Below are 23,014 nucleotides of genomic sequence, written 5' to 3'. Positions count from 1 at the left end.
TAAATTATTATTATTTACATTTTGTTAAAATTAGGCGAATGGCCAGGTGGCAACAGTCAAGTGATATGCACCCTTATGAACAAAAAGAAAAACATGTATGAAACAATATGCATTTGTAAAACAATGACATCTAAAGATTCTCAATTCCCCACTGTACCTGTGTCATCACGGGCCAGCTTCAAACCATGCAGAACAATACGGTCATTATTATAAATCAACAAATGGATAAAATAATGATTCTCTCATTGATATTCTAACTCCCCACCTTTGATGTGTTTTCCAAAAGTCAAGAATAAGCTGTCACTTTCCAGAACCACTGTCACACACCAGAGCATTGCATTTTCACGGCAAATCATCAGAATTATTAAGGACTTGAAAATTTGATCAGAGTATGCACCTATTTAATTCACTATACTTCTCAGTGCAGTAGCTCAACTCTACTTATGTATTGAACAAAAAATATTGATCAAAAAATGCAACAGTTCTCTCAGCAAGTTTCTTCCTTCTTCCTCAATATATTTTCCAAAAGTTAAGACCTAGGAAAACAGTTTCATGCACCAGAAATTGTAGATTAGCCACAAACCATCAAAATCTATAGGAACCAAAACTTGTGATCATAGTCTTACCCTTTTGAAACTTTATACATCCTGTGTACACATCTTAGACCTGTTGATGCAGTCGTAATTGGTAAAATATTTCGTTTTCTGGAATAATGAAAATCTCAATAATGCTTGCAACCCAGAAATGGATAATGAGTTAAGTTTACATGGGTCACAATATGATTGTCTTTATTTTTTCTTGGTTGTGACAGCATCATTGGGATAGATATAATTGATAGAGATAACTCCAATAAAATTATACTATATACGAAATGCAATTTTAAGGTAATTTGACACCAAAAGAGAGCTTTTCAAATCTGGACAAAATTGAGTCACATTTTTGAAAGAATCATTCAGATGTTTCATTCATTCCTAAGCTATCATGAATGCTAAAGTTGAACTATTATGTTTATATTATAATTTTAACTATCCTTAACTATTGTCATATGCATTGATAAACATAGGGTAGATCAAGAGTGGCCCCTCGATTCAGAAAATGTTGTTTGAAACAAGGAAGAATTAGGGATTCATTCTTCTAAACTATAAAAAAAGGGGCGGGCTAATAAAGAAATCAGATTCAAACACATATGTATATGTTTTGAGAATGTTGATAAAAATTCTCAAGTTTTTATTGATTTCAATTTTCTGACGTTAGTGTAGGCCATCATGCATGTGAACAATGGTAAAGACTCAAAGCGATGATCAAAGTTGCTTGGGCATATCCAAAAAAGATTTATAGATATCACTATCATAGAATTTGTTTTCTCCTTGTGGTCTTCTTCCTTTTGCTGTTGTCTTGTGCTTGTGACGTCTCCTGCCTGGCACTTGATCCCATGTATTTGATTAAATGCAATTCCTGTGTGACTGCCAAGCCATTTTCACTTTTTATATGATAGAAAGTCTTGAAAAATATGCTCATAAAATAAATAAATATATTGTTGGTCCTTTTGTAGAGAAAAACATTAAAACGTGCATACCACGGGTTTAATTTTCTAATATCTGCGGTCAAGTTTCTTTTATGTCGTTAAACCTTGAATTATGCATTTTATTACCTTTTTATGTGATTACATATCTGTTTTACATTCATAAGCTATGAAATATATGGCATTCAAGTGTTTGTTTGTAGCAATTAGTATAGTCAAGACTTGATTCATAATACTTCTCCTTTTCTGACTCTTGGAAATAAATTTATTTTTGGTTCAAATTATAATAGGCTAAACTTAAAAGTCTGTAGGTTAGGGCTTAGTGAGTTCTGTGAGCAAATAAAATGTCCCATTTTGCCTAGAATTTTGATGCATGGTATATTTTATACTTGTATTACATGCACCTGTTTATAGTCTATGTATTTTTCAAGGTAATGTTTGTTTGATTGCCTAGAGAAATGTCCTTCTCATTTTAATGCAAATAGTAACTTTCTCATGTTTAAATGCAGTGGAATCGATAGTCATTATGAATCATATCGGTCCATCTGCTTACGTACCTGAGGTTCAAGCTGTATGTTATTGTTTGGCATATGTCATTAATTAGTGCTTTATACCTGGCAGGTCTTGAATAATCAGTCGCTGAAATTTGTATACATACTTATGGTGAATCTTTATACTATCATTTTAATGGCTGCTTTCTGAGTTTATTATGGTCAATAGGTATATATTTAAATCAAATTAATATCATCTGCTTATGTAATCCTTATAATCATGTATCACCAAACACAGGCTGAAACCTGATACATATATTTCTTGGTCGCTTATTAAATATATAAAAGAAAAAATTCTTCTTTACTTCTCTGTAACAAATTTTGACCTTTGAAATTCTCAGGCGATGTCTGGTACAGCCGTGTGGTTTATAATGAAAAATATTAATACTATCTACCAAACCTCAACACACATGAGATTTAATTTAATCTGAGTTTCACGTGGGAATAGGGTGGCATTGCTTGTACGAGGGTGGTCTGGTACTTCTCTGTAACAAATTTTGACCTGTGAAATTCTCAGGCAATGTCTGGTACAGCCGTATGTGTTATAATGAAAAATATTAATACCATCTACCGAATCTCAACGCACATGATATTTAATTTAATCTGAGTTTCACGTAGGAATAGGGTGGCATTGCTTGTACGAGGGTGGTCTGCAAAGTTTCAGACCTAACAAAGATACAAGACATTTTATCTGAAATTTTCTGAGGTCGGAAACTTTGCAGAGCACCCTCCTATGCATATGAAAGTGGAATCTTTTGACTCGCTGATTCCTTAATGCAGGGCCTCAATCCATCGCCGGGAACTTAAAATTTGGCAGGAAAGTTCTCTTAGTAATTCATGGAAGTGTTCAGAAAGGATGCTGTGGAAAGGCGGAACAGACAGAACTCACGGATTACTTCTCTAGTCATCAGGAAACTAACGAATTTTTAAATTTTTCTCATTATTATTTGACCCAATAAAAGCTAATTATTTATGCAGTTTATGTTTCAAAATTATTTTAGAAAGGTGGTCTTCCAGAAGTGCTGCAAATTACTCGTCTACAGCTGCAATTGTTTCTTAATTGAATAAAAATGTGGACCAGGTAGGAAATTTATGAGTTTTTGGAAGAGGTGGTAGTCAAAGGGAGTAAATCTAGGGACTAGGGTTTACTGTACTTCATAGTGCAAATCTCTTGATTTTCCCACCACCAGGACACTTTCGTGGTGAGATGCATCACCCTGATAGAAAATTGTTTTTTTCCTCATCAAGCCGGGTCTGCTTTCATGAGTTTTTGCACCCAGTTTTGTTGGAAGGTTAGAATAATACTCCCCAGCTATTGTTCTTCCTTTTTCAAGATATTCAATCAGCAGAATTCCTTGCGTATCCAAAAAACTGATTCCATGACCTTTCCTGCCAATGGCAGTCTTTTCGCCTCCTTGGGTGCTGAAGGACTGATATCTATTCCCTCCAACGATTGTTATTTTGATTCTGGTGTGTAATGGTGAATCCGTGTTTCATCTGTTATCACTCACCAATGCAGAAAATCACCCTTGTTTTTTGTAAAGCATGCCAAATGTTATTTGTTAAGTGTCATTCACATTTTTGATCCACAGTGAGCACACATGGCACCCTTCTTGGACAAAGCTTTGTTGGGATTGGGTTGGTGGGGTGGCTAATATACTGGATGGCCCCAGAGGGCCTGGGTTCAAATCCTGGAGACAGCAGATCTTTTTCAGTATTATCCTGGTCCCTACTTGAGGCTTTTTGGAGAGCACTTTAAATGAGTACACCATCAGTCGAATGGGAGGTTAATCTGCAGACCCTTTGGCACATTTCATTAAGAGTAGGCTGATATTGACCAGGCCAGGTTTCTCTTCACCCTCCCTCCTTTCCCATCCATTCCTAATGAAGCAAATGACCCCAGCTGTTGGTCACCTCTGACCAATGTATTCTTTTGATATCCCTAGGGTATTAGCCATTTCATACACTTGTGTATGCCAATCTTCCAAAATCATATTGTGCACTTTATCAATGATTTCCAGTGTGTTCACACTTTTTGGACATCCTTCTTGTAGATCATATTGGAGGTTTCACGACCAATTTAAACTCAGCCGCCCATTTCTCCTCTGTGGGAAATGATGGAGAGGAGTCCCCAAACACATTCATAATATTCGAATCAATATTGGTCGGCATTAAAGCTTCTTTTATGAAGAATTTTATCACTGCCTAAAACTCAATTTTTCCCTTTTAAAATAGCACATGCATCGCCACTGATTCAAGCGATTGCACACAGCGAACTGCTGGAGGGAATGGTTTGCAATTTCAACCAGCATCTACTCATAGTTTTGTGTACATGAGAGAAAAAAAATCATGCAAATTGTGATGCCATTCATCTATGGGCGAGGCCTAGAACTTTTCAGACCACCCTTGTAGAAGGCATACATATTCTCAAATAACCTTTAGTATAAAGTGAGTTCCATATTGCTCCCACCCACTTGGTGTTGAGGATGTATATGTATAAAATGAAATATAAATAAGCCCTCTGCTCCATAAATGTATAGCCTCAATTACATAAGTTTTACTAAATAATAAATCAGATGGTTAAATATAGTTATTCATTATTAGGATTGTTTAGTTCTTTATGTAAGCAATAAAATGAAATATGGGATTACCCAGTTGATGCTTGCGTCGGAATTTGAAAACGATAAATCATTGCAATCTTTAATTAGTGAAGTAATATTTTAGTATAGTATTAAATAGTTTTATTTAAATTAATTTTAAATCCAATGGGTAGAGTGCTGGGCTTCTGACCAGAGGGCCCAGGTTCGATTCCGGGTGACACATCTTGCTTTCATTGACCACCTAGCCTGATGAGTTTTAGGTGCCATATCTCCCAGGGAAACTCTAAAATGTATATATCCATGCGTGTATCGTCTTCTCCCGCCCCTACTCTCATGTATGAATTTCACTCATGGGCTTGTGTTAGCAGAGTCTACTATCGACTATCGCATCAACCTTTGGGTTGATTACTGTAGTTTTTGCTGGAAACTTTATGCTTCACAAATATGTTAGAGTATGCCTTAGTATATGTGAGTAAAACATTGTGAGTTTCACTCACTCAAGAATTGGTCAATGAGGAATGATGTAGTTACAGTGAGTAAGCAGTGAAAGCAAGTATTCCACTAAAATTTTAATGTGTACAAAGTTTAACGAAGAAATTTTTTATTATTTTTGATCAATTTCTAAAAAAAATCAGGTTGTAGCAATTTAATAAAAATTGACACATACCACTGCACCATTAATCTTTTTTATCTAATAAGTGTAAGGTTCTGACATGAAAAAGTCAATCTGGCCATTCTCTATTCAGTATGTCTAAACATCTGGAATATGGAATGTCATTATCATTAATCCCGAAGAGAATCAGTTCTTGTTTCTCTCAATTAATCTCTAGACATGGTAAATTTAGGATCTACAAACATATGTATTTATGCATGTCAACAAAATCAAAGCTTGAGCCATGTGTGCTAATCTGTTAGTTTTTGTTCTGTTGAGCAAAGCGCTTGCATGAATTTCCATTAATATCATTGAATAGCTATCAATTTTCTTTTGCATGGACTTGCACAGTGTGTAACTGTAGTAGGGTGCCCACTTGTTAGAACAACAGAGGAAATTTTTCTTTTATGGAAAATATAACATTTGTCTGGAAAAATTAGTTTTGGTGCAATTTAGAAGATTATTCCCCATCTGTCATTATTAGCTTTATATTAATTCACTATCATATGGTTGGTAAAAGTGTGTTGGAACATGAATAATAGTTTTCTTTTATTTTCTAGTTTTTTTTTTTAAGTTTTGTGGCTTACTTACACTGTAGTCGTTCTGATTTTTATTGGTTGGAGAAAAAAAGGAGCTATGAATGATCATGATGATGTTCATAAATTTTCTGGTTTCCTAGTAATGATTTTCTTGTTTTCTATTCATTTTTTTCTTTGATGTTAATTCATATTGAATTCCACTGGTGCCTACTGTCTTCACCATTGCTGGTATTCAGACATGTTATTTAATGGAAACTTTCCAAATGCCTGGAAAAGTGAAGAAAATACTCATAGAAAATGTGGCATATTCAGGATATTTGTAAAGACTAGTTCCCACTTGGTAGAAAACATTGCATAGGGTTTCGATTTCTCTCATGTAAACTGATTTATGATGTTGCACAGATATTCTTGAAGTTTTGTCTGGGGGAGAAAACGTTCATGGCATGCATGATTATTCTAATAATATTTGGAAATTCCATCTTCAGTTATTTGAAGGTTGGTGAATGTAGGGGAATCATAGGGGAAATCATGAAAACTTTGGGAATTGTAATCCAGGAAATATGACCATCCTTTGGGAGCAATGTTATTTATTTCACATGGAAGTGAAACAAAAGGAAATTTGTGAAAAAGAAAATTTGTCTGAAAACTGTCATAGACTATTGCCATTCCATGCTAGTTAAATTGTTAATTGGCATATAAAGGTGGAAGATAATGGCAAGGCAAGACATCTATTTTTTTAGATGGAATTGAGTGAATAAAGATGCTGTATTTTGAAACCTTTTAATTGAGTAATCACGGAGGAGGACCCGGATTTATAATGTCTGGTTAGATCCAATGGTTAGTTAATGTGGATATTAACCTAACATGAGGGTTAATGAGAGGACAGTAAATGAAACTGGCCATTAGGTAATGGCAACTTTAAATGAAGAAAAAGCGTAGTTATGAGAATTCTCATGCTCCGATGATGTTAAACAAAGACGCGACGAAAAATAGGCAGACCCGGAGGTATTTATGAAGCTGACTAAAAGTGAGTAAACATTGTAAATATGAATGCAAAGAGATCCACCAAGTACAACACCGAGGAGCAAACGCTCCTAAGCAGGTCTTCCGAAAAGATTCTTCTGAAGATATTTCAGTATTTCAGAAAAAAATTAGATTATCTGATATGTACAGACTTTGTTTCCATTAGTTCAAGTTTTAATGATTTCAAACAAATGTTTCCCCATAGCTCAGCAGCCTTTGAAAAAGGCCTTTAATACACCAGAAAGAAAGCAATCAAAAGTTTTGCTGGAAGCCAACCTTAACCTTAATGAAAGATACCTTTATTATTTACTTAAAAAGGTTTTCAGATTCAAAAATTTAAATAAATGGGCAGCAGTTAAAGAGTACTGGGCCTAGTCTTAGTTCAGTTGGCAAATATAATCCAAATAAGGCAACCAAATGTGGCCAATTCCTCTCCTACAAAATTATCTTAATTATTTAATTAATGTTTTATTATTAATGCTTAACATTGACCCGGTGACATAAAATCTTTCAGTAAGCATTAATTTATTCATTGGAGTCATGGCTAAATTTCTAAAAATGGAAAAACATATGTTTAAAAGGTAAATTATTTATTGGATATAATTAAAGAAACATTGTACCTAGCAATAAAAAGTAACCTATAAACCTGTTAGTTTTGAATTAAATGCTTTCCACACACATTTGTAGCAACATGTTAACATTGGTATTCTTAAATCTAATCCATACAAAACGTTCTTTTTCGCTCGAAATTTGAAAATGATTAATTAGGATGGGAATGAAAATTATGCGGAATCATTTGCCTGTATGCCATTGTCTACTTCCATATCCTCTGTATTGTCAACCAGCTGGAACAGTAGTGAAAACATACCGATATCAATGATGATACCATCATGCACTACGATCATCCTCCCATTAACTTTAACCCTCAAGATTCCATCTTTAAGTTGTCGAGTGCTTTAACTGACAGTTTAGACTTGACCATTGGATGTAAAACTGATTTATGGCTTCAAAAAGAGGTTAAAATTAATGTTCATTTAACCAGACATAATAAAACCAGGCCCGATGAATGAATGAAAGAACGGGGCAGTGTTGACAATGAAAAAGGGGAAGAGAAGAAACGTAAAAGTGTTGACAATTGTTGGCAACAAAGGGGAAGAGAAGAAACGTAAATTTGAAAATGAGAGAAAGGGGAAAGTAGTGCAGTTGAAAATTATAATGAAAGTTAACTACGTATTAAACGTAACAGATTAAAGTGAGCTAATATGTTAAGGCTTTTTGTGGGGCATAGCTCAAGGACCAGATGGCTTTGCGATTGATGATGGAACTATTGTCTCCATGGTAGGGAGGAACAAATGTGAAAAAGTACAAATATTAATGCTCATTCTTATTGAGTTATTAAAATAAGCCTAATGTTGATTTTGCACCCGTGAAAACTTGACATCTGTTAATTGGCACCTTAAAATCAGTGGTGTGGAGTTAGTGTTAACTGTTATCAGGGGTACATTTTAAAATTTGATTTCTCTACTAAAATACAACGACCGTATTTTCCCATCGATAACGTGCGTGTTATATATACAAAAATGTTCAAATAATCGAAAATATGACGATGTGCATTATGTAATGAAAATTGAAAAAATCCAAACATTTACCTACCTATGTACACAATAATTAGAAGAGTCCCACAAAAATAAATTGGTCTGGAAGTATGCCTTTCTAATATCATTCTATTTTATACAGATCTGCTACTTTTACAGTTATTTCATGTCATAAATCCATGAGAAAAAGAAGAAACATATAATTTCTATACTTCATGTATTCTAATATGTAGTACTTCTTTATTCTAATACATAGTACTTCACGTATACGTAGAGTATGTCGAATTATATACACGTATGTATATATGATATATGTATAAATATATGATAGGATAGGTAGATTACTCATATCTCATTTTGATTTGCGAATCATAGTGAAAAAGCAATAAGGCGGCATATTGTTTAGTCTTGTAAATATTGTTAATTTTGGATCTTTCTGTCGTTTGGAATTAATTTCAATCATCTGGCTCTAATCTTCTGTATACTTATGGTTGATTCAGCCTCGGGCAATTATGATTCCATGCATTCCCTGGTTGTTGCCTACTGTTAGTCTATGGATATAGATGTATTTTTACATCCAATTTTTAAAGCGCATGTATATATACATATATATAGACAGACGTGCGTCATTATACATGTTCACAATAACTATGAAGCCCTGGGTGCATGGTATCTCTACAAATTCTTGGTAACTACTAAGTTCTGGGTGCGCGTTATCAATGGGGAAATACGGTAATTCTTCTCTAGAATTAGAATATTCATTCCCAAGTATTATAAAAATAGTCTGTGGTATATGTTCCTCTCTAGTGTGGAAGCAAATTATTTTTCTCTTTTTAGCAGTAATGCATTTAGTAATCAAGTTATAGAACTACCTCTTTAAGCATGCCAATTTTAAGGAATTAAGCAAGGCCTCTTATGAATTCTTTATCTGTGCTAACTCCTGACCAGAGAAAGGAAAAGGAGAATATTTTCATGTGTTGGGCATAGTATTTCTGCAGTGGGGACAGCATGCACCTAGCAAAGGAAAGAGGATTAATGGCACAACAGGAAATTTATTTCCCTCTGGTTGCAGAGTCTGGGATAAAGTCAAAGAGTGTCAATCAATTTTTGGTTGCCGTACGGTGTTCTTCAGCTGTCATTTTTTTTCATTTGCATGTTAATGGTTACTTGGGAGCCAAAATATACATTACTTAGTAAATTCATCACTCCCCCTTTCTTGTTCATTATCATATTGCTCCTTAATCATCTTCATTATTTACTTGCGCTGACACCTTTCTAAAGTCCCACTTTTTCCCAAAACCTTGGCCCGAAAGAAGGAAATGAGCTTTCTATTTTGCCTCTGGCGGCTCTTTCCTTCCTTAGGTGGTGCCACCATTTCCAATAAAAACCCCCACAACAACTGGTTCAACAGACCATTAGAACATCTTCAGCCTCCAACCACAAATCTGATAAGGTGAGTAGGGACTGCATTATATCTCCTTTCTCTGGTAAGGAGTTACGTTTGTTCTTCTAAGTACTCATGTATCTACTTTCTCTGTTTTCGTTTCCTTCAATCAATGGATTAGCTTTCTTGTGCATTTATTTCCTTACCTCCTACTCCAGTACCCTTTAAAACCTTCTTTCTTGGTTATACCTACTCATTATTGGCTGCCTTGCTTCAAATGTGGTGTTATTTCCCTTTTACAAGACTGCAGCTGTGCTTACTTAGAAAGACAGTGGCTTTCAGTGTGCATGTTTGATGAATATCCCAATGAATGCCTGGTATTTTTAGAAATTAGGGTTCTCGTTTGTTAATGGGCTTTGATCCATTATATATTTTTAATTTAACTATTTTGTCTTTAGATTCACTATGAAAATTGAGAGCATGGGAGAGTTGGTTGAGATTTGAGTCATGTTCTGGGGTCATTTTACAGGCACAGGAAAATCAAAGAAATTAGCAAAGCGTCAGGCTGCTTACAAAATGCTGCAAAAGCTGCAGGACACACCATTAGAGGAGCCAAGTATATCTCAAGGTCTCGATGATGAGGATGAGGTAATTAATGTTCCTGTTTCCTTTCTTCGGTAATGCATTGACTGTTCCCACTTGAAGTTAACTTTAAATTACTAAAATTTGTGGCTTGAACTTCTGCTGCCAACTAAAGATGAGAAAAGAAGGAAGAACAATTGGTTGAGTTTCTCTTTCTCCATAGAATAATGAGGGATGATGATTTATTTTATTTAAGTGTTGCTTACATGGTTCATGTATTGATTTAAAGGATTAGTGATTGGAAATGCATTTTATGAGTCTTTAATGTGGTGTTATTTCTAATTTGTTTTTTATGTTGATAATATTATTTATTATTGAAAAAGAAATAAACTGATAATCAATGGTTTTGCTTGAAATTGTAGTTGAACTCATCTAGGAAATGATATCTTTACTCATATGCTTTGCAATATTTTTCCACATGTACAATTTATCCCACCACATTCTGTGGCAGTTCCTTGTGTACTTAGCTCTATCTCCTATGATAAGCAGCTATGAAAATGTGAACCATTGCTGAAAAGCTTACCAAACATACCAGTTGCTAAAAGGACCTTGAATTTTGGCCAAGACATCACATCCCATTGCCACGTCACATATTACCTACCAAGAAATGACACTTGATGTGTCACACTTTTTTCCTTGCTGATTTCCCCCATCCCCTCAATCTCATCATCATAGCCCTACAAGTTTCCCTTTCAGTAAAAGTGATAGACTTGTGACATTAGGTAGTGGAATAAATTAAATGAGTGCAGTATACTCATACATTCATGAGACTATTACCTTTCAAACCATGTAAATTTAAGGGGAGCAAATAGTCATTTTAGTTATTGTTTATTGCTTATATCTTTATACTACTATTTAGCACCAAATGACAGAAATAAACTTGGGTAGGATGTGCGAAACATTTGGGGCTCAATGTATTCACGCTGTTCTGTTGCTTTTTGTCACCAATGTGCACTCAGAAAAAAATTGTGTTAGATTTGTTTGTGTACTTGCCCATGTTCTGTTGTAGATTTCATGGTGGGAATGTATACATATTCATCAATGTGTTTGAAATTGTTTGTCATATGTGCATACTTTGTGTTTGTTCATGCTTGATGTTTTTTGTTTGCTTTGGAGGCTAATTACCGGAATACTTTGGGTAGTGTGAATAAGTATTTACTCTGTGAAAAATGACAAGTTCAAACCTTAGGTGCTCTATGTACCGTAAAATGGTTGTTACCTGCTGATTGCTACTGAGTACTTGAGAGTTACCCAGAACATATGAATCCTAATTTGACATTGGAGACGCGAATCTTCAGGCCATCAGCAACTCCCCCAAATATTATTTCTGCTAAATACAGTGGAATTCTGACTAAATGAGTTAGGCATAAAACAAGAATCATTTTACGATGAGTAATGCCCAAGGTACAGTTTATTGCCTTATGGTTTACATGTGAAGTAAATAAGTAATAGTGATGTGTACATAACACCACACAGTGGTCATTCGATAAGTGAATTAAAATTGCATGAAAGTGGTCATTATAATATAATTGCATCAGCTTTTTATGTTCCAGCTCATTTTTTCCATCATCTCAGATGCTCATACATAATTTTCAGGAGTATTCGATTTTGTTGTTTCATTTGCTGTTCATGGAACTTAAAAATTTCCGTGAGACTAGTGCACAATCATAGCTTGTGAACAGATTTGGATTAAAATTTTGGGCATGACATCCTCTGATCTTTTTGGTCATTTTTATCAACAGCTACTGAACAAGGCACATATTATCAGGTTTATCAGCAGCATAAGTAAGCCACTAATCAAGGTGGATATTAATTGCATAGATGAGAGGTGAAAAATGAAGAATTGAAATATTCTGTTGACTGACTAACTTTGGAAATGCATAATTGAATGGGCTGTGAAATTCTGAACCATGATCTGATTAAGATATTTATAGAAACAATGCTCTCATTAATTATTTAAAAGTAATGAAACAGGACTTCAACGACTTTCTTCCTCATGAAATCCCTGATAGTATTCTATCAAATTTTCGTGATAAGAGAGGATTATTGCTGCAGTCATACAAAACATTATTAAACATGTACATTTAAAACATATTTGTCACCCATATTGAGATTTAGATTTACCTTTCTGCATAAAAAAGAGAGGCTGGCAACCTGGCAAAGTTAATCGATTTATTTTGATGCTTGTGCATCTGATCTTTGGCCATCACAGGCCAGTAGAGGGTAATGCTCAACAGGTACTAAGTTCCTAGAAACTGCAGGAGATGCCGCGACAGCAACTCTTAACAGAGTCATCTCTCAATATGCATTTCAATGCAACAATTGCAGAGTTTAAAAATCATTCCCCTTGACTGCAATTTGAACCCAGATCCTTGATGTCTGGCTGAGCCTCAAAATTTCCTAGTTTAAGAGGATGCCTCGATGGCTTAAATGGCTAAAGCACTCGAACATGGACTCGGAACTCCCAAGTGTGAATCCTGGTCAAGGCAAATGATTTTTACACTCTGAAATTGTTGCATTGAGGTACTAAATTGGCATTCAATGACGTTATTTGTGATATCAAGTAATGAATGGGTACTGAGTGTTTAAAATATTTAGAGCTTATGATTTTAATTTGCTCATGTGGGTTCATCAGTTCCATGATTTATTTGCATATATATTAATAAAATGTTTCCATGCCAGTGTATATTATTGTTGCCAGATGTAGTTAGTGTTACCGGGTCTAGATAGTAAGTCTATTAAACAGGAAATATAATAACATAAATGGCATAGCAACAGAAAATGTAATTTTTTTCAAATTTGTATTTACAGAATTATAAATGGAATTCGTAGGAGGGAAAAAATTAAAAAAATTTTTAAGTCTTCACATTGCTAGAAAACACTCAACTTTTTTAAAGATGTGATGTATAACCTTTAGCCACTAATGCATTATATTTGTGGTATGAAATAGTGCAGATCAACTGCTGAAAACTTTACCATGATAATGCATATAATGAAAATTATGCAAAGTCATGTGTGACAAACCGTTACTGATAGTTCCCATCTGATATTATGTTAAGTAAGACATAAAATACAAACAGGAACATTTAAAATACCCTGAAAGTCAGGGGAATGAGGTAATAAGTGAATATGAAACCAGTATAAGTAATAATTGGAACTTGATATAGCTAGTGATTTTTTTAAAATTCCTTTAATGAATTGAAGTGTGACATTTATTTACCAAAAATGACCATTGATATTTTTCTTGATCAAATATCAAACGAGTCCATTTTTAGGCAAAGTGGATTGGCAATTTGGGAAGATTCAAGTGGCATTATTCTATAGGGTGAAGATTTAGGTAATACAGGTGTGCACCAATGCTGTTCTGTTGCCTTTGGTTCTTAGCCCTCGTACCATTTTGCTTGGACTACCATGCTTGGGACAAAAATAAATTTGTCACTACTAACCTAATAACTACATCCATAAAATAACACGTTTCACATTGGAAATGAAAAATAGCAGCTTTGTGATTCCACAGAAAACACATTTCATGCTTTTATTGTCACCTGTACATGGCGTAATGCATGTCCTTGCAGTGTAGCATACTCATGTAACATACATACAGATGCTATAGTTTGGCGAAACATATTGTGCCACTTGCGAGTAGAAGTGTGGAAAATAGTTATTATTTGACTGATGCTATCGAGTTGACCGTTACTAACTATAATTCCTGTGTGCCAAATAACACATGCCTTTGACTGCTTCTTAAAAGAAGGAAGAAACAAAAAATATTAAATTTGAAATAACATCATTTCAGTAAAATAATCTGACTGTAATGGAAATGACATTCCATCTAGCAATTCATGGTTATAAGCTAAAATGTAGTGGGCTGTTATTTTCCCATAAATTGGTGGTGCATGTAAATCAAGATAATCTTTATTTGGAATGGAGAGGAATTTAATAATTCCATCGTACGTGATCTTTATAAGGTGAAAGTGATGCAGTGCTATTACTGATAGCTCTGCTGATGCTGCAAGGTTGAGTGTGTATTTTAATACCATCTTTAAAATGCTCTTACCACTTCATCTTTTGTATTTAAAGATTGCACAACATGCCATAAACTCAACGTCAGGATATGGTGAAAACCGAGACAAATTATCATCGATCACTCCTTCCCATTGCCATAAGGTATCTCAATTCCATAATGCCTTGAGGTCTTCAAAAGGTGAAAAAATTGAAGAAATTCAGGTAAGCTGCTTGCATATGACTTAATTGTATTTATATTAAAAACAATATAAAGGATACATGTCGAATCTTAGTCCATTGGAATGTGCAGATATTTTTGTGTTGTTCATCTTGTGAAAAAAATAAAGATTTTTGAAACAGAAGCCTCTTTTTGTGTAACAGCATGTGCTAAATCAAATAAAAGTAATTTTTTGAGCTAAGATCTTATAATTACTGGAAAAATGAATTATTTTTTCACTACAAGCCTCATTTTCAACAAGTAGTTTTTTTACAATAAACTTGTCAAATTTGGATAAACTATCAATAGAAATATGATTTTCATTTTAATTTTGGAAAATATTTTAATGAGAAAATATCTTTTTCAGAAAGTTTCCTTCTCTGTGGCAGGATTTGATTTCATGGGCTTTCTTAATGATATTGCTAATGAACAGCAGTTTCAGATTACTTATGTTGATGTTGAAGAGAGATCTGTTTCAGGTAATAATAAAGTATTATTTTTGGGTATGTGAATCTTAACTTGTATAAAATGTATATTTTACTAACATCACTTCCAACATTTTGTAGACTCTTATTGAGTATCATACTTAATGGTTAATATTGCTTACATACTTAGCAGTCATTGGTGTGAAAGTAAAGCAATGCTTTTCATTTTGATTTGTATGTACATCAGTTTTTATTTACCTTGCTTCTAATGCTTGCATGATAACATATGAAGACTGAAGTAAACAGTAGTTAGGGGTGATTGGGAAGATAAATGAAGTCTTACGATGGTTTTATTACTAAATAATTATATGTTGTCATTTTTTATGAGTTAGAAATCATACAATAGAATTTCCAATGGCAGTCAGGTAACCATTTTTGATTTTCAGTTTCACATAACCATGGTACTGTTTGTTGAATACGTAATTATGTGGTTTTTTAACTTAATTTTTATATGATGGACATTTTATGAGAAAGTTTTTGCTTTAATGTGCAAGTTTTTGAAGGTAATTGTAGTTTTACCTATATTGCCCAGAGGATGTCAATTAATCATTGCTGGCTTTGAATACCTTTGAAACACGAGGTTCATTGAATGAGTCATTTGAAAAAATTAGAAAAACAAATTATTTTGTGTAGATATTTTCATCATGATATTCTTTTAGCTTGATACACCTTTCCCAAAGTTTCTGATTTTTTTTAACCGTTTCAAAGGTAGGATTTTGGAAGGCCCTCAAAATAGGCATCTGTGTTGATGATGATTTCCTTGTTCCATGCTAATCAGATAAGTTTTTCCTTTGCCAAATGAGGAGAGTTTTTTCTTCACTTGACCTTCCTTCACTTGACCATTACAACGGTGATGCATAACACTCTCCATTTATTATTTGTCCTTTTTCCTGGTACTCAATTTAGATGATTCCACACGTTTCTCAAAAACTGTCGATACGGCCTTTTTGGCTGATTTCACTATCTTTGTCTTCTTCGGAGGCAGATCACCTTTGGAAATCCACTGTTTTGACTATTCCTTTGTCTCTGGAGTTGTAGTGTATTCTTGGTGTAGTAGTGTGTTCATGTTTTGTCCATAGTTATGCATCGATGCAGAAACTCATCAGGATTGTGATGGAAGTGCCAAACCAGTCCCTGAGTTGACCATACAATTTTTTTTATTCTCCACTAGGAGATAGCTCAGGACCCAACCTGCTGATATTGCTTTCATGCCCAATTTGTCATGCAAAACCAAAAATGCTGTGATATGCCTTTGGCCTCAACTATTTTGGGAACTTTGATTCATCGATCACTCAAAACCACATTGGAGATTTTGTCAATCATTTAAGAGGACTTTCACTTCCACTGTATGTCCCGAATGATGTTCATCATTTGTGGATGTACAACCATGTGTAAATTGATTTAGCCAATTGTAAACAGTTTCAAACAGGAGCAGATGTGCCATGAATCTCATCTAACTCGGCTTTGATATCTTTTGGTGTTAAGCCTTTTAAATAGAAGGCATTTAATCACTGCCTGAAATCCCATTTTTTTTTCTTTTTTCTAAATAAAAGAAATTTGTTGCTTCAGTTGAGTATGAAAATGAAACTATGTGATGGATATACCTGAAACGTTGGCAGCAGTCAGATGAGAGATTAGTCTTACTGAATGCAAACCTCTTCCAATACAATGAGTGCTATCTCTTGGATTTTTTAAAGAACTTATTGAAGGACCCATGCAATATTTTTGGTGGTATAGGAAAAATTTACTTTGCAAATCCTTCCTCTAACACCACAGAACATGTTTTCATGTTATTTTACTTATAATTTCTTAATAAAATATGCTAATTCAATAAAAAAATCTTTTTTTCATAAATATTGAATGTCTTTAGTACCAAAAACAGTAATTTCACGGGGTAAAAATCATTCGCCTTGACCAGAGAACTCAAACCCAGATCCCCTTTAGCTTTATTCCGCTGCTGCAAATCAATGGAATCAGAGTAAAAGACCCAGTCGAGGTGATTGATTTTTACGCTATGAAATTTCTGAATTTCAATGCAGTAATATGATGGATTCATCAAAAAGAACTATAATGACTCCATTATAGTTCTCTCGCACTTCTTTGAATTTTGATTTTTTAGCACTGCTGAAAACAAATATGCATGTGATGTGAGCTGCAATAATAGTTTTTAAGTAAAGGCAGTTTTGTGTTCCCCTGTGGGCATAAGTGCCTGGAAATCCTCTTGCTGGTGAGATAGTTCAGGCATGCATCACAACTCCCAGAGCTATCGTGGTTTAATGAACTTGTCGTACACTTGCACTGGTGCTCAAAATTGTCTGGTCCTGTGTTATATATTGGTTTGCACTGTGTCCAGAGTCATGTAGGTCAATAAAAGAGGAACAGCACACAATCATTCTTCAAATGTGTCTTTGGTGCTGATTTTATGCAAGCGCTGCAAGATATATGTCTCCAGCTTATTCAGGTGCTGAGGAATCTGATCATGGACTTGTTCATAATCTTGAGAGCTTATGCTTGCTTTTGTGAGTGGTAATGATTTAAACGATTTACGTGTGAAATTCCTAATGATTACCCAGAAGTATCCCAGGATCTCTCTCGAGCCTCTATTGCGGCATATAGATGCTTTGTTAAGGTGAATGTTTGTTCTTTAAGGAACTGTTTGCAGGACTAAGGCCCTATGGGAGGTTCTGTCTGACCAATTCTTGTGATTTTATTTTAATTAATAATTTAAGATGCTTAGGGACTAAATGATCGTAGGTGAAATTTAAACATTCGCCCTTGTATAAAGAATTTTAGGCCACTGTACTATTGCAAAGCCCATTAATCTCAACGCTAGACAAAATAGAGTCAGCCAACAGTAAAAGCAGCTCACATAAGTTGCAACAGGTAGCCAATGCTTACTATGTGTTGGCAGAATTGTCCTCCACTGGGATAAGGAATCCGCTTCAATTGTGGCATTATGACTTCTCCGTCTAATGTTGTGGTGTGATTATTTAGACCAATTTCCTGGGTGGCCATACATCGTGCCTGCCGCACCGCGCAAAACATGTTCTGTGAGGTAGATGGAGAAAGACATACTTGACACTATTATAATATTTATTCCATAATACATATTTCCAATGATCTCCACTGACTTAGATATGATAAATGGCCCTAGGTATGTTCATAGGATCATCTTGCTCTTGTTGGGTATATTTGCCAAAGCCTTGATGGGTTCTAGGGAGATGAACTTGGTAGTTACATTGTGAACTATTCAGGGGGTTATATCGTGGATAAAGCAGGAACATCCATTGGACTTGGATGCACTAAATGAATGAAAGGTATATTTGATTCCAGCCGGCTCTATAATTCTATATTTAAGTTTCCTGCAATGGTTTAGTTGTGATTGGATCTATGTGTTGATCAATGAAACACCTAAGATGACTGCCGCTTTGAGCATGTGTGTGAGTGGATTGACAGGAATGTGAGAATTGATTGTTTTGTTTTACCTCTTGTTCAAATCTTAATTTACATTACTTCACAAAATTCATTAACCATGAGATGTTTTGCATGTCATTGTAAATATGTATGATAAAAATGTAATTTGGTATACTTGTTTGATTTGCACTCTTGTAAAACTTATAAACAAACCACAAAGCAATGTGAAATATCCAAAAATATTATTTAAAAATAAAAAACAGCAGGAATACTCAGTTGGCCACCCCTGTATTGTTGGAGATAAGCTAAGCCTGAGCATTTAAGTGTTAAAAGGACACTAGATTGAAAAACTTTCAAAGGCTTATGATCTACATTTACAGGGTACATATTTTAAAATTTTGCTATCAGAAAATTGTGAACAAAACCCTACAAAATTTAGTTCGGTTTAGCTCCTTTGTTATACATATTCTATTAAAAATATGTGGGTGTTCTCTTTATCCTGCGATTCACTGTTGACTTTAATTTTATGAATGTATGATATATTTCACGCGTAGTTAGTATCTTCACTCATGCATGATACACATCTAGAAAGATATTCCTTCATGGTGAGGGTGAAAGAAAGAGAAAAAAACAACTTTGCACTTCCACATACTTTTAATACAACATGACCATGGTTTCGATGCTGCGCATCATCATCAGGTACAATACAACACCCTCACCATGAAAGAATTCCACAAAGTTAAGCCTGAAACTGTTAGGATATTCCTTGCAAATTTTATTAGTGGAGGTGGACAGAATTAACTCCAGCCATTTTTGAGACTGATGGTTTTTGCTCAATTTTTGAAATTTGCAATTGTCACCCTAAATTAAGGTGAAGTAGTTTCAACCTTTATTAAATAAAGTTATCATCTCAAAAGATGAATAAAAATTCCATTCAATTTCTGATAGCAATTCATTGCATGACTCTCTTACTCAAATCAGTTATCTCAGTCTGTATTCTACTTAAAGAACAGGCAGTGCATTACAGTCAGTAACTCTTTGTTATTCTGGGCTTGTTTTCTCATTAAAAATAATAATAGGATTAGCTGTAATGAGGAGAGTGTATGATATAAGACAACTTTGGAATTGTTTTTCTTTGAAAATTATTGTTAACATAACTTTTTTTTCATTTAATACTCAAATGTTCATGTTTGAAATGTATAAAAAATCCTTATAAAGGCATTCAGGGTTCACAAGAGTACATAGCAAACTGTATTCCTGTTGAATAGTTCTTGCGAATAATTCAAAGAAACTGCGGGAGATGCTGCGACAGTAACTTTTTAACAGAGTTATCCGCTATTATGCATTTCAATGCAAAAATTTCAGAGTGAAAATATCATTCAGCTTGACTGAGACTCGAACCCAAATCCTTTGATGTCGGCCTTGTGAATAATTCTTAGAAATTCTTTTAAGTGATATCTTGTGAATAATACTTTAATTATATGAAGCTGTTACAGCATGATTTATGGAAACTTTGTTCCCTTAATGTTCATTTCTTTGAAGTCAACACATGAACAATTCCTGATGTTTTAGCACCAGGATATTTTCCTTCTTTCCATTTTTATTCTACTCCTTGCCTGTCATTGAATAAAAAAATCTCAAAATTTATATTTCTTTATCATCAAAGTACAGGGTGCAACGATCATATCCGGACAAATTTCAATTTTAATTTTCCATCATAATGTAGTTCCACTGGAGGTCGCGATAGGCATTCTTGAAAGCTACAGGCATCTATTAAACAGTCATAACCTCAAAATGGCCGAAATGTTTTTACAAGCGCATAGTACAATTGAAGAGCCGCTATTATTGAAATAGTTCGCATTGGGCATCCACCTAGTGAAATAGTTTTGATTCTTCTGGTACCCTAGATCAACTACCTACAATATTGTGGCTAAGTATAATACTTCGGAGTAGTCTGGGGAAGGTTTTGCTAACCCGGTGAGGAAATCTCATTCGAGGAAACGCTTGCTTGCCCAGATTTAAGTGCCGCATCCTGTATATGTAAGGTTTCCCATAACAATCCTGCTTGGTTGTCTAGCTCCTAGCAACTTTCTGTGTAAATTTTGTGAGGCAGGGCAGTGCTACACTCGTTCAAGTATTGTGATATGCCTACCTGCATAATGCTCAATGGCAAAATAGAATATGTTAATATTCAATAGTTCCCGGCTCAACCTTGTGGAAATTCATTTTAATAAAATTAAGAATACAAAGTAACTTTCCACTGTCCTTTATTAGCGTACAACCGGTTTCAACGCTCAAGCATCAAGGTACCTGATGATGACGCTTGAGCGTTGAAACCGGTTGTACGCCAATAAAGGACAGTGGAAAGTTACTTTGTATTCTTAATTTTATTGGAATATGTTAATCATTACAGGCTGACCATGTACCAAAGTGGAACCTGTGATGGTTCCTTGACTATCTTCAACAAACTGTCCATTGCCATAAAATTCACAACTAGTTTTACCCTGAAGAAACTGTGGGAGATGCCACAGCATTCATTCTTAGCAGAGTCATCCGCTTATGTGCATTTCAATGCAATAATTTCAGAGTTTAAGAATCCCTCAAATTGGGTTCGAATCCCGGTCAAGGTGAATGATTTTTACACTCTGAAATTATTGCATTAGTTTTACTCTCTTTAAGACCACAAAATCCTCCATTAGTATTACTGTTTTTAAGGAACTGTAGAAATCACATCTGCAATGTCATTTTTTCTTTAGCATCAGTGATTTCTATAAATGCAAAACACTGTATTGGCATGGTGTTCATTAATATAAAAGTTGTCTTCATGTTTTTAATTGTCTTTCATGTATGACCTATGTCAACCATGATGTGTTAAGTAAATAAAATGTTACTATCATGAACTCTCAATCACTATTGAACTTGATGTAGTTTCCTTTTAAGAGATTTCTCAGGTACTTCTTGATTTTTGAGCTTTTTTAACCTCCAAAAAAATTAAAATAATATAATAATGTTTATGCTGAAATATTTATAATTGCCCATGATTTTTAATTCTTTTCTTTGAATTTGTTTTTGGCTTTATCCTCCAGGTAAATATCAGTGCTTACTGCAACTCTCAACACTACCTGTTGCAGTTTGTTTTGGGACTGGTGTTACAGTTATGGAATCTCACGAAAGTGCCGCTAAAAATGCTTTAGAGTACATCAGAATAATGACTAAAAAGTGAAAAAATTAATATATTCTGATAATTTCTGTTGTGTGCACCACAAATTGTGTGTGGTTATTTCTTTTTATAATTTAATCAGTCAATTTTTATGTGAGAAATATAATTTATGATACTAATTTGTGTGTCCAATTCTGTGATAGGAATCTCTCGTGATGTGTACTTGATTATCGATCACTGACAAATGCCTATTATTTAGGCATTTTAAGTAATAAATCTTGCACAAAATGTTGTTTTATTCTTTATATTTTCTCTTGATGTATGACATTTTTGGGCTGTTTCTCATTCTTGCTCCATTGATTACCCATATGTCATATGATATGGGTCAAAGACTTTTAATTGCATTGTATTATGAGGATAGTTTGAAAGGTTCTCGGAATCACCACCCTATGTCAGTGCTAGTGCAATAAGTTGTCTGCATAGTAATAGGTAATACTTTGGAGTAAACACATAATGTGTCAGTGCCCTGGGAAGAGATCCGTGGTGCAGACGCCTCTCTCTGTCATTGTTCCTGTGTAGTGATTTGTGAAGAAGGAGAAAATTGTGATTCGAGCAGTGATTAAATACTTCATAATAAAGATATGAAAGCAATGGAAATTTATGCTGATCTTCAGAACCCTCTGGGGGACTCTGCTCCTTTGTATTCCATGGTTGCCAAGTGAACAAACGAGTTAAAGTTTGGTCAGGACAGCTCAGATAATGTTCCATTTGGACATTGGGAAAAATGTACCACTACCCCAGAAATTATTGAAAAAGTGCTTGAAATGGTCAAGAATAATCATCTTCTGAAATTGCAAAAAATTACTGAAACTATAGGGATGTCATCTGTGTGGGGATATCGCATTTTAATGGTGGAATTTGATATGAGAAAACTATCTGCCAGATGGATGACACCACTCTTGACGTATGATCTCAAACTCATCAGAATGGAAATTTCCTAACAAATTTTGACCTGTTTTAAGAGCAGCCAACAACACTTAATGCAATAGTTTTTAACCACAGATGAAACTTGAACCCACTGCTATACCCCAGAGACAAAACAGCAGTCGAAGCAGTGGAAACATGTTGATTCACAACCACCAAAGAAAGCAAAGGCAATGGGGTTGGCTGGACAAGTGAATGATTCAGTTTTCTGGGATGCGAAAGGGGTTTCGGCTGATAGATT

The 23,014-nt window shown here is 34.6% G+C and overlaps 1 protein-coding gene across 2 annotated transcripts in view; it reads left to right on the top strand.

Moving 5' to 3' along the window:
* The window catches only part of loqs (double-stranded RNA-binding domain-containing protein loquacious), a 41,396-nt gene extending 19,325 nt beyond the window's left edge, over window positions 1-22,071 (top strand). For both annotated transcript variants that reach the window (XM_071590023.1, XM_071590022.1), the window contains 4 exons: window positions 10,396-10,514; window positions 14,589-14,735; window positions 15,098-15,209; window positions 21,716-22,071. In XM_071590023.1, the coding sequence (XP_071446124.1) occupies window positions 10,396-10,514; window positions 14,589-14,735; window positions 15,098-15,209; window positions 21,716-21,852 (515 nt within the window). In that variant the 3' untranslated portion in view covers window positions 21,853-22,071. The remainder of the gene's footprint in view (window positions 1-10,395; window positions 10,515-14,588; window positions 14,736-15,097; window positions 15,210-21,715) is intronic.
* The last annotated feature ends 943 nt before the right edge of the window (window positions 22,072-23,014 follow it).

The sequence above is a fragment of the Hetaerina americana genome, unplaced genomic scaffold (assembly GCF_022747635.1).
Source record: "Hetaerina americana unplaced genomic scaffold, ioHetAmer1.1.p SCAF_4, whole genome shotgun sequence".
NCBI classification, from domain to species: Eukaryota; Metazoa; Arthropoda; class Insecta; order Odonata; family Calopterygidae; genus Hetaerina; species Hetaerina americana.
This window is presented reverse-complemented; position numbering and strand designations above follow the sequence as displayed.